Raw genomic sequence first — 11,901 nt, 5'->3', positions numbered from 1 at the left:
TTAAAAAATCATTGATGACGCCACCACATACTTTAAAATAAAAAAACTAAGTAAACAAAGACATGAAATTTTTAGTGTAAATATAGTTAGAAATGTATAGATGTGTTTCACACACAAAAAAAAAATCGCAGGGTTAATAACTTGTTTCAAACCTCTTTATTATACTCTCGCAACAATGTTGCTAAGGAGAGTATTATAATTTTATTCACATAACCTTGGTTGTAAGTCCTTATCAGATATAGGGTTATATATACCTAAAGTGATCAGGGTGACGAAGAGTCGAAATCCGGATGTCTGTCTGTTCCGTCCGTCTGTTCGTCCGTCCGTCCGTGCAATGTAACTTGAGTAAAAATTGTGATATCATGGAAACTTGGTACACGTATTCCTTGGCTCCATAAGAAGGTTAAGTTCGAAGATGGGCAAAATCGGCCCACTGCCACGCCCACAAAATGGCGGAAACCGAAAACCTATAAAGTGTCATAACTAAGCTACAAATAAAAGATATTAAAGTGAAATTTGGCACAAAGGATCGCATTAGGGAGGGGCATATTTGGACGCAATTATTTTGGAAAAGTGGGCGTGGCCCCGCCCCCTACTAATTTTTTTGTACATATCTCGGAAACAGAGTCGTTTTCTTCAGGTATTTCCATATACATTTCAAAAATGGAAGAAATCGGATAATAGCCACGCCCACCTCCCATACAAAGGTTATGTTGAAAATCACTAAAAGTGCATTAACCGACTAACAAAAAACGTCAGAAACACTAAATTTTACGGAAGAAGTGGCAGAAGGAAGCTGCACCCAGGCTTTTTTTAAAAATTGAAAATGGGCGTGGCGCCGCCCACTTATGGACCAAACACCATATCTCAGAAACTACTTGACCGATTTCAATGCAATTCGGTATATAATATTTACTTAACACCCTGATGACATGTACGAAATGTGGGTGAAATCGGTTCACAACCACGTCTTCTGCCAATATAACGCTATTTTGAATTCCATCTGATGCTTTTTCTGTATAATACGAGTATATATCGTCACCTGAAATGCAAAATAACGTATCATCAAAAAATTCGAAATTGAATGTCTTATAGATTACGCTTCACTACTTTAAATTACTTTCATAATATTACATATGTTCAACATTTTCTGGTTCTCCGATCAAATATAAACTAGTTTTAACCAATATTAAAATTTTGTTTCACTCATGTTCCATTTTATTTCGTGTTTCATTCATACCACTGTAAATTTCCGAAAATGTTGTTACGTTATTTTGCATTTCAGGTGACGATATGTATGTACATTAAGAACCAATGATGATAGCGGAATAAAACTTTACAAAAATACGGTATTTGAAAAATATGTAAATGACGTATAATGAAATCTCGATTATCACTTTATCATGCGAGAGTATAAAATGTTCGGTGACACCCGAACTTAGCCCTTCCTTACTTGTTTTTTTTTTAATTTAAGTCTGACTAGTTATTAGTAGTGACATAGATATATATACGTACATTAATTTTAATTTATTATGTCATTTATTTAGTTTTATTTTTTTAAGCCATAATAATCGGCGCAAATTATTATTGATTTTTTTTACGTTAACCTACGTCCTTATTAATTAATTTTCGCGAATTTCCCTTTTTATCCAATCCAAATACGGACTAATGCGCGTAAAAATAAATGGAAACCCCTGTTCTGGCGGAATTTCATAGCTTATAGCTTCGACACCCAGCAAAAAAAATGACTGCATTTTTCCAACGTTCGCTAGCGACATCAGCGCACCGCCAGAATCTAAAATTTTGTTGTCATGAACACCTTTATCTTTCACACAAACGTGTTTTGCTGTCAAATTAATGCCGGCTTCAGTCAAAAAACGATCCTTAAATTGCTCCATACTGGATATATGAACAATAGATTTCATTTTGAATTCTGCTACTTCCTCGAACAAGTGCGCGCCCCATCCGGATATTTGCAGTATCTTGTCGTCGTTAAAACTAGCCGATACGTGTTCAGTTTCGAAGGGTAAACAAATCGGTGCTACGTAACGTGTGGTATGTACCGACGCAGTCAACTGCAGCAACGCGAGATCGTTATACAGCGACTCATATTCGGGATGTTTGATTACTTTGCTCACAGCCAAATCGATTGAGTTTGACTCACAATCCATTTGATCGGCCAACGCCTGATTTTTACAATCCTGCATCACTGTTGTAGCCCACACACCCAAACGTACGCCGGTTAAGGTCCACTCTGGCTCATTCTCATACAAACAATGCGCCGCGGTGAGTACATAGCGCTCGTGTATAAGCGTGCCGCCGCAGTAAGGACGAGTTTTTCCCATTTCTGTAAGGTGCATAATTATGTATAAAGATTGATTTATTATATATGTATATGCAAATATAGTTCAATACTTGTGTAAAGGAGCAACGCTGTCCAAGGATATTCCTCGTTGCTGGTAATTGAACCGGCGTCGAAATAACTTTCAGCTGGGGAACACTACGCCGCAATATGGCGGCAGCGGTAAACCCAATTCTTCCGCCACCAGCGCCTCTGGACAGCAAACCTATTTTTAGCTGCATTATTTATATCAATTGTTAGAAACTTCTTTTGTTTTCTTTACTCACTTTTGGAAACTTAGCGCCATCGCCGCAGAAGCTAGCATTCAAATATTTAGCATCATTTTCAAAAAAGTCAGGTTTCTGTAGAACCCGCATCAGCGATTCGCAATGTATAACGGAAATACAAGTGCCATTAGCACCATTAGGTGTTTCACATTTTTCTACTTTAGGAGCGGCTTAAAAGGTTGAAAGCAATAAAGAAGACATAATGAAATATGGCTGATTTTTTCGATAAATTTTCTTATAAAATGGAAATTAAGGCAGCAACTTACTTTTTAAATCACAAATCAATATTCACCATATTTTTCTACTTAGGTTTTCGAATTCCGTTTATACATTTTTTCTTCTTCAATAATAGTTGTTCTTAAAACAGACCAGATATCAACCAGTTGGACTTTGGCTATCATAACAGCAGTAAGAACCAAAATGGAAGAGTTTCGAGAATAAAGCACTTATCTAATTTATTCAATGACTTTTGAAATAACTTTGAAGAGATTTTCCTTGTCTTTAAATAAGTTCTTTGAGGACTGTAATGTTTGAGGTATTTTGTTTTTTAATTTTGTCGTAGAACCAGAGCAGCATATAATATATAGAAAAAAACGAACGAGTTCGTAAAAGTGAAAGCCGGATTTAAGGAGACAAAGACAGCTGTAGAGGCAAGCTCTTCCTTTTGTATTTTTTAAGAAACTAAATCCGAAGAAACTTCATAGGCCTTGTTTCTTACCACTACAAAACATTTCTCTATAGATTTCTTTTATCGGCAAATTTCCCACTTACCTGCTCATAAACCTAGGAAATGTGTAAATTTTCATATATTTATGTATGGGTAAGTACCTGTTGTTGTGGGAGTTTCCGCTTCTGGTACGGGAGAAACCACCGTTGGACAACAATACTGAAAGAAATACTCTTAGTTAAACAAGAAGCGACCAATCTCAGGCGTCGCACAGTGGCACCGCTCCATACATTTCTTGGAAAAAAATAGAAGGAGTGGTCGTACAACAATGAAACTTTGCAGAAACACTTCTCTGGACTAAATTAAGAAATTTTGAAAAAATCTTGGAAAACCGCCCACTGCCACACCCACCTCTCATATAACTGCAATTGCCAAAATTTTTATTTTTGGACCTAGGGACTTGAAATTCGGGACACTTCTTAATTGAGTTCTCCTGATGAAAAAAAATTAAACTTAAACGCAAAGTGACGTTATTTATACCTTTACCTTGATAAAAATCCAATATAATATGCAATGTTTTAATTGAATATGTAACAGGCGAAAAATTGTGTTAGTTTTTATTTGTAATATTATGCAAGCACCATATCTTTAACAATGGGATATAGTTCTAAGGAAATTTTGTACGAATGACGCCTTAAGGTGCTATACCAGTGTGACACTTTCAAAAAAAAAATTTTTTTTTTTGCTTTTTTCGATAGCTTATATGTATATTCAAAAATATCTTGTGAAATCGGCGAGGTCGTATTTTAAATAGTTTTTGAATGGCAGCGTTCTAAATAGCGACCGCTCAGAGGTGCAAGCATATATAAGTGAAACTTTAAACGCGTTTTTCTCGAAACGACTTTTTTCAAATTTGCTGACATTATAACTCAACGAGAAATTAACCGATCGACTTCAAATTAAAACTGGATATAGTTGAATACATTTGCTATACAATAGACTACGATCTTTTTGATTGGCTGAAAATTGTCAATTTGGCATTAAAAAAACGACAATTTTTTTCGTAAAAAAACGATTTTTTTTTTCAAAATGGCGCCATTTTCTTAATTTTTGATATTTTTCAAAGATCGTAGTCCATTGTATAGAAAATATATTTAAGTTTAATAAACATTTTGAATTTTTTTGTTTCAGCTACTCAATCGACCGGAATCATGCCAGCAGTTGAGGCACTTTTTTTTTGGCACTTCCGCAGACAGCACATTACTCCGTTATTTTTCAATATTTTTGTAAATTTTTTTTTTTTAATATAGCTAAAAATATACTTTATTACGTCCATAGAACGTCGAAACATTCAATCTAGTACTTTCTTTTAAAAAAATTCACGAAAATCGCCTAATTTTTCATGCGTCACACTGGTATAGCCCCTTAAGCTACTTATGTAAGGATCCGAAGTTATAAGAAGTCTGTTGAAGACATCAGTATTTGTTGAAATTCGATCACACTAAACTAAAAGGGACGGTAATTGGCGGTTGTTGTTTTTTTTTTAATTGAAAGTAATATGACTCGAACTTTCATTTTTTATAGTAAGCAAGGCTAAGTGCTATTATAAAGTTTTTTTCCATCAAAATGACAAGTTGATATTTTAGTACAATTTTTGAAAAAATTATAAAAATTAGCTTACTTGGCCAATTTCAACCAATTTTTTATAAAACAAGTAGGTGCTTATATTTTCACTCAAAAATAAAATAAAAGCTTCATAGCTATAAACTTATACACAAAAAAATTCTTTATTTTGGACAATAATCTTTAATCTGATTTTATTGGAATAATCCTTTCCGTCGACTTCTGTTAGTTTTTTAACAATAAAATTTCACTTTTTATAAAACCTTGTTGAATTTTTCTTATCCAAATATTTCTTTACAAAAACAAAATCATTAAAGTTTGCAGAGAATTGGAAAGTGCAAAATATCTATTTTTCCGCCGAAATGCCACCACTGTGCGTCGCTGATAAATAATATGTATATTATCCTGTAAAATTGGTGATATCTGTATCATATCAGCTTGCTAAGACATCAGCAATTAAATATTATCCTGCAGACACTTCTAGCGAGAAGTTGATATGTTCCTACAAAAGAAAAAGAATCTAGTGCGACATCTATGAACTCTCCTAGTAGCGCTCGCCACAATCTTGAGAGGACTAATTAGTTTATCTCCAGAGAAAATCACTAAAAATCCTACTTTTCAGGTTATGTCTTTATGTCGCCGACAAGTCTATAGATATTCAAAATTCAGAGTCTGTACATACATTTGTGGTCTCTATCAATAACCTTTAATCATGAATCATAATCTTTGATTACTTTTAACTTTTTCTCGTCTAAAGAAACATTTTATACTCACTCTCTCTGAACTATCACATCTGCTCTTATCCAAAAATTCCATTTCTTCTTGTGTTGATTGATCTTTTCTAAGAAGTATTGCTATGGCCAAGCAATCGGCTGCATCCAAACAAATACCAGGCACACCCCTTGGTGTTTTGCATACCTGACCGGCTGAAAGAATATTTGACGAATGAACAAATACACGTTTTGGTACAAATGAGCACATGAATATCCTGATGAAAACGAGCACTTTTAGTTGACAATTAGCGATAATATGACGTGTTTGGGATTGAGAGTATTTTAGTCTTTTATATCGGTATTTAAACTTTGCATATCCGCATTTTATATGTTAAATATTTATATAGGTCCATTTTATTTGAGGTATGACTTTATTGGCTATTAAGAGGTCTAGTTTTCATTTTTGGAGCGAATATTTGTCTTTAGTCTGTTAATAGTTTTTTTTTTTTTGAACAACCCCTTCATACACTCAAAGCTCTCAAATTTGATGATCTCGTTAGCTAGTTAATTTCACTTCTTTTTTAAGTTAAAGTAAGTTTGAGAAAGCGGTATAGCGCAGTTCGCTAAATTTCAAATTATGACTCAATTACGGTTTTTGACAGAAAAGCCGGAATACCCTAAATATGGAAGTTTTGTTTACTAATCGCATCAAATAGAATAAGGTTTCATCAAAATGCATTTTCAGAAACCAACGTCAATAACAGCAGTACGTGCAAAAGTTTAATTGTATTTCAAGCGACGCGCGGAACAGAAATAATATCTAATGAATTCTCGACTCTTTCTGAAGTTTACGTACTATATATTAATTCGAACGGATTATATCTAATATGATCTGTTATTGCTTTATCTCTCACTAATCTGTACTCAAACGAATTCATACCAAAATTCAGTATTTCTCACAGACTTAATTGAGATATTCAACACCTGTTAACGACTCAAGCATTGTAATAAATCGCCATAAAATCTAAAGAACTGTATGTTTTCCGCAGAGCGTTTATTTATTTATTGTGCACACTAACCTGCATCAGAAATTATAGGCACCTCATCATCATCATCCGGGCAACACACCTAAGAGAACGCGTTCAAAAATTTCAATTCACGCACATTTATTCCCGGAATTTCGTTTAAGATTTATGAAAATACTCACACTAACGGAATTATCGTTACTTTTGCATTGCTTATCTTTTAAATATCTTCTATCTTCTTGTGTTATATTGGTGTTCATAGCGATGTCATATAAGGCACTACAATTTTGTATCTTAACACAGTGACCGACAATACAACTTTTCGCGATTGGCGGAACTAAAAAACAATAGATGTGAAGTTAAATAATTACTTTTATATATTTAAATCACTCACCGAGTGTCGTCGTGGTTGTAGTCTCAGGCGCTGGCCTTTCAGATATAGGACAGCATGCCTGAAAATTTAATTTAAAAATTTAGCACAGGTTTTCCTTTTCACTGTTACATGAGTTCTTACGCTATACGGTTGGTTTGTGTAAGTGCAGACCTCAGCATGAGATTTTAATATAAAATGGTCAATGTCTGTTATAGGTTGCTTTTTAACGATGGCCATTAAAGATTCGCAAGTCTTAATATTTACACATTCGCCGTCCTCACCGTTTGGCGTTGTACACACATCTGTAATCAAACCGACTTATAATTACTGCAGTTGTGAAATGAGTTGAATAAGAAAACTCAAACTTCTACAAATAAAATATTATAAGCAGAGCACTAAAGACTTAAGTATACTACAAGGTATCAAAGATACTGGGCTTCTATTACTAATAATCAATTGTTAAAGTACCACAGGCCTAAAAAATGTTACTGTCTATGTTTACTACTACTAAACCTACAACAACCAAATTTGCCGAGCACTGCCCACATTTTGATGAAATCACATTTTTCGGGATCTGACCGACCAATTTCAACTCACTTGAGCATTATTCTCATATATCTATGTCACAGTGTGAAGAACGAAACACAACCACGCCCAATTCTCATATACCAAACTTCGAAAACCAAATTCCACTTGATTATTTATTTATTTATTTTATAATAATTCATTTAACAAAAAGAGTTTTATTATATAAATACATAAATTGATTATTAAGTAATAATTCTTTGAAAGTATGCCACCTTATGACCAAAAATTGTCCAAATCCACCAAAAACTTTTTAAGGTACCTAATGTGTGAACTCCAACCATTATAGTCAACTTTTGACAGTAAATATCGGTCAATATGTGACATACAAATTGAAATTCAGGGATAATTCTTCTCTTGCAATGGTATATATGTATGACCATGTATAAAATGAATGGGTTGAATCGGGTCAATAATTCCCTTAGCCCCCATTTATCTAATATAAAGATATTCGAACTTCCGGGTGGCTTTATACAGGTCAATATTTCAGTTATCTCAATAAAATTTCAGGACATGTTTTGCTCATAACAGTATATCTTTGTGACTAAAATAGATACAATTGGGCGAAAACTTGGCCGATACTACCCCAACTTCTATATAGTACAAATCATGATTTTCTTTTTCTAAGAAACCTTATGTCGAATTATGAGTTATATAAATACATAAAAATCTCTGGTTCACGTTTTACATCTTAAGATATCTCACTGGCTTTGTTTCTTGCAAGTTGTAAGAGTACGAAATGTTCTGTTGCACCCGAACTGAGCGATTTTCACTCATTATATTTTGGATTGACTTTTGGCAACAATCCCTGCTGAATTCCAGAAAAGTCATTTAAAAACGTCGAGGAACCTGCACTTGCTCGTGGAGAAACTAATGCGTCTTAAGAGGAGTGACCACTTGGTGCAAACATTCCTACCACTTTTGCTTAAAAAACACTACCGGAAACATCTGTCGAGCGCTATAATTTGATAATAACAGATTTTGCATAGCCAAAAATTGAGGTTATTTAATTGTACTATTCTCGATAAGTGAAATGATCTACAGGAATTGAGGTTAAAGATCTTCGACAACGCATTCTCTCCAATCCTTTCAGATGATATAGCATTCATTAACTGGAAATAGCTTCTTTTTCACATCGTGTTGATGAATTATTACTCCTCGTCGCTATGCGTTAACAGATATGCTTCGTAAAGAAACACGAATCATAAATTTTGAGGTTATGGTCACTTGAATTGAATTGATTTTGATGAAATATGATTTTTTAAACTTCATTTCACTATTTCATAAGGTCCATATTACCTCGTGCGAAGAACCGACACTCACCTCCTTTAGTGCTTGTGGTAAAAACAAGCACGCAAAATAAAAATAATTGTATTCCAGGAAATACACTCATTTTTCCAATACAAAATAAATTTAAAGCGTGATTTAAGTCCAACTTGTGCAGCGATTTGATATGCACTGTGCCGCCTATGCGCTCAAGCTATACAGATTAAAATTTCAACGCAAATATTTATGTACTTATGCATATACATATATGTATGTATACAAAGTTATTAAGATGAATTTCTTATCAGTAAAAAATTAAATATACTAAACATTTTAGTACATATATACTATATACTAATGTTCTCCATTGGGGCGATTCCTAGAGAGGGAGTTCTAAATATTGCTAATAAGAGTACTTTAATAATACATTGTATATTATTTAATACATGAAAAGTATATGAAAATTTGTTTAGACCCCCATAGGATTTACGGAGCAGTAAACTAAACACAGCTAATCGCAACTAATCACAAACGGCAATAAATTCCGTGGGTTGCTTTTCGGGTACATAGATTTTTTTTTTTTAATTTTAAAATTATTGAAATTGCAGATATTTTTGCTTAAGAAGTTCGCGTTTTATATGATTTTTATTTTCAGTCTTAATTTCTGGACACCGCGATTGCGTCTTATAAACATTTTTAGTCTAATTATTCCTCATACACCTAAACATATGAAATTAATGGGTTACCTTTTCACTTGGTGGGATATTATAGCATCAAAAAATCTATATGTTTGACTGAAACTTTAAATAAAAAAATTATTAATTCGTATTATTGGTACCATTTAAAAAATTATATATACGCTTTTGTTATTTGATTCCCATTACTTTATTATACCATCAACAGGCTATATTAGGTTTGTCTACATATAAGCAAACTAGTCCCCAGTTTTTGAGATCTCGATCCTTAATTTGTTTAACGTCCTTTTCTCCTCAAAAAGTTACACATTTGTCGGAACTGCCGCTATCGGACCATTATAGCAACCCATCAACCCATCCCTCTCTCTGCCTCCAATATCTATATATTGTATATAACAAGTAAAATAGTGCTAAGCTCGAGTACAACCGAACATTTTATACTCTTGCAACTCGCAGGGATCAAAGCCAGGCAAATACCTTCCGATGTAAAACGTCAACCAGAGAATCGGAATCTAAGAAATTTTATATATAGGTATACTATATACAATATAACTTATACACTGCCCTACATATTGGGCATAAGATTTGTTAAAAAAACAAAAATAATATCGACCCGACTTTATCCATTAACTATTATCATGCCATATACACTAAATAAAGTTTCTTTTGATTCAATAAGGTACCTCCATTCAATCACCAATTATATGGAGTAAGGTCAGTAAGATATTCGAAAATCCTGGTAATGGTTATATAGGGTCGAGGTATAATGACATACTGTTATAAGTAAAATATTTTCTGTAACTTTCATTGAGAACACTTAAATATTGGCCAGTACAAAATCAGCTGAAAGTTCGAAAATCTTTATATTCGGTGTATGGAGGCTCAGAGTAGTACTAACCACACTCAAGCCATTTTTGATTCACAGAATTACCATTGTCAGTGAAGGATTATGTCTGAACTTCAATCGTATATGTCACACATTGAATGATATTTTCGGTCAAAAGTCAACTATAAATACTGGGATCCACATTTTCGGTACCTAGGTTCTTGACCAATTTTTGGGTTGGATATGGACAATTTTTGGTCACAAGGCGCCATACTTTAATTGAATTATTACTGGTACTACTATCCGTATTATTTTATTCCGTTATTAATTAGCATGGTGTTATATGGGAAGTAGGTCTGGTTGTGGTCCGATTTCGCCCATTTTTACACTATGACATAGGAATATGAGAAGAATGCTACATACTAATTTTCGGCTGAACGAGCCCGGAGTTATGTGATTTCATCAAAATGTGGGCGCTACCACGTCCATTGTCCAAATTTCACAACGGCTCCTATAAAGCTCTCTCATGATATCTCGATGGTAATTATTGGTTTTATGTATCTGGCGAAATTAGCTGATTTTGATTGATTAATTGTGCTTTTAGTAGTTTTGAACAGTGCCGTTATATGGGGAGTGAACGGGGTTGTTTTCCGATTTCATCAGTTTTCACACTGTCCTTAAAAGTTCTTTTATTATTCGAGCTAACCGAATTTGGTTATTGTAGCTTAGTAGTTTAGGAGATAAATAGTGCTCCGATTGCGTATATGGCTTGTTGTTAAACTTATTAGAGGGCGGACGAACGGCCACACCCATTTTTATCAAAATGAGTAATATTATCCACTTTTCGGACGGGAACGGGCTCAAGTATCCGAACTAAATCTTTAGGCATTGTTTGGACTATATATTAGATAGTTTATGTGAAGTTTGCAGTTAAGGTGAAATATATGCATGCATGTGTGTTTCTTTATTTGAAAAAAAAACCTATTGTGTGCACACATGTGTTTTATTCTTTTTTAATTGATGCAATTTGTTAATTTGATTTATACTATTTTATATGTGCCATTGCTAAGAAGATCACAGACTGCAGATGAACGCGCACAAGCCAATGCATCGCAGCGTGACTGTAATGCACGAAATAGATCCGTTGACCCTGTTGGTCATATCCCTGTAGCTGTACTAAATTTGGACAGCGATCACGTCGAGCTATTTTGGTTACTATTGCAACCTATTGCTGTTGGCAGCGAAAAAGTTGTTGGCAAATTTGATTGAAGCTATGATCTTAACTGCTAATTCAAAATGTCATTTCAATTCAAACGATTACAATTAAATTTTAAAAAAGCAATAAATTAATTAAATAGTTTTTTGTTTGAATAATGGAGTTTGATGTTAAAGTAAAATTTTATTATTATTTCACTTTATACGTACGTAGCGAAGCACGTCCGGACTCTATAAAACAATTTCCGGATTTTCACCTACATTCAAACTGTTTAAGTCAGTCGA

General features: G+C 33.8%; 1 protein-coding gene across 1 annotated transcript; it reads right to left on the bottom strand.

Moving 5' to 3' along the window:
• Positions 1 to 1,602: 1,602 nt before the first annotated feature.
• On the bottom strand, positions 1,603 to 9,065 carry LOC120770642 (phenoloxidase-activating enzyme-like). Its single transcript, XM_040098241.1, has 11 exons — positions 8,938 to 9,065; positions 7,171 to 7,331; positions 7,051 to 7,108; positions 6,839 to 6,993; positions 6,711 to 6,759; positions 5,693 to 5,844; positions 3,457 to 3,514; positions 2,629 to 2,798; positions 2,531 to 2,567; positions 2,416 to 2,490; positions 1,603 to 2,347 (listed from the first exon to the last, which is right to left on the bottom strand). Exons 1-11 carry the CDS (start codon positions 9,005 to 9,007, stop codon positions 1,623 to 1,625), a joined length of 1,710 nt encoding a protein of 569 aa, XP_039954175.1. The 5' UTR covers positions 9,008 to 9,065; the 3' UTR covers positions 1,603 to 1,622.
• Positions 9,066 to 11,901: the final 2,836 nt, after the last annotated feature.

Source organism: Bactrocera tryoni, chromosome 3 (assembly GCF_016617805.1).
Source record: "Bactrocera tryoni isolate S06 chromosome 3, CSIRO_BtryS06_freeze2, whole genome shotgun sequence".
Lineage (NCBI taxonomy): Eukaryota > Metazoa > Arthropoda > Insecta > Diptera > Tephritidae > Bactrocera > Bactrocera tryoni.
The sequence above is the reverse complement of the archived record's forward strand: the minus strand, read 5'-3'. Positions and strand labels throughout refer to the sequence as shown.

Bases quoted from the DNA above. Each gene is read 5' to 3' on its own strand.
- LOC120770642 (XM_040098241.1), bottom strand. From the start codon at position 9,007: ATGAGTGTATTTCCTGGAATACAATTATTTTTATTTTGCGTGCTTGTT. The intron at 6,994-7,050 runs GTGAGTGATTTA...ATTGTTTTTTAG, and splicing joins TACAACCACGACGACACTCG to TTCCGCCAATCGCGAAAAGT. The intron at 6,760-6,838 runs GTGAGTATTTTC...GCGTTCTCTTAG, and splicing joins GTAACGATAATTCCGTTAGT to GTGTGTTGCCCGGATGATGA.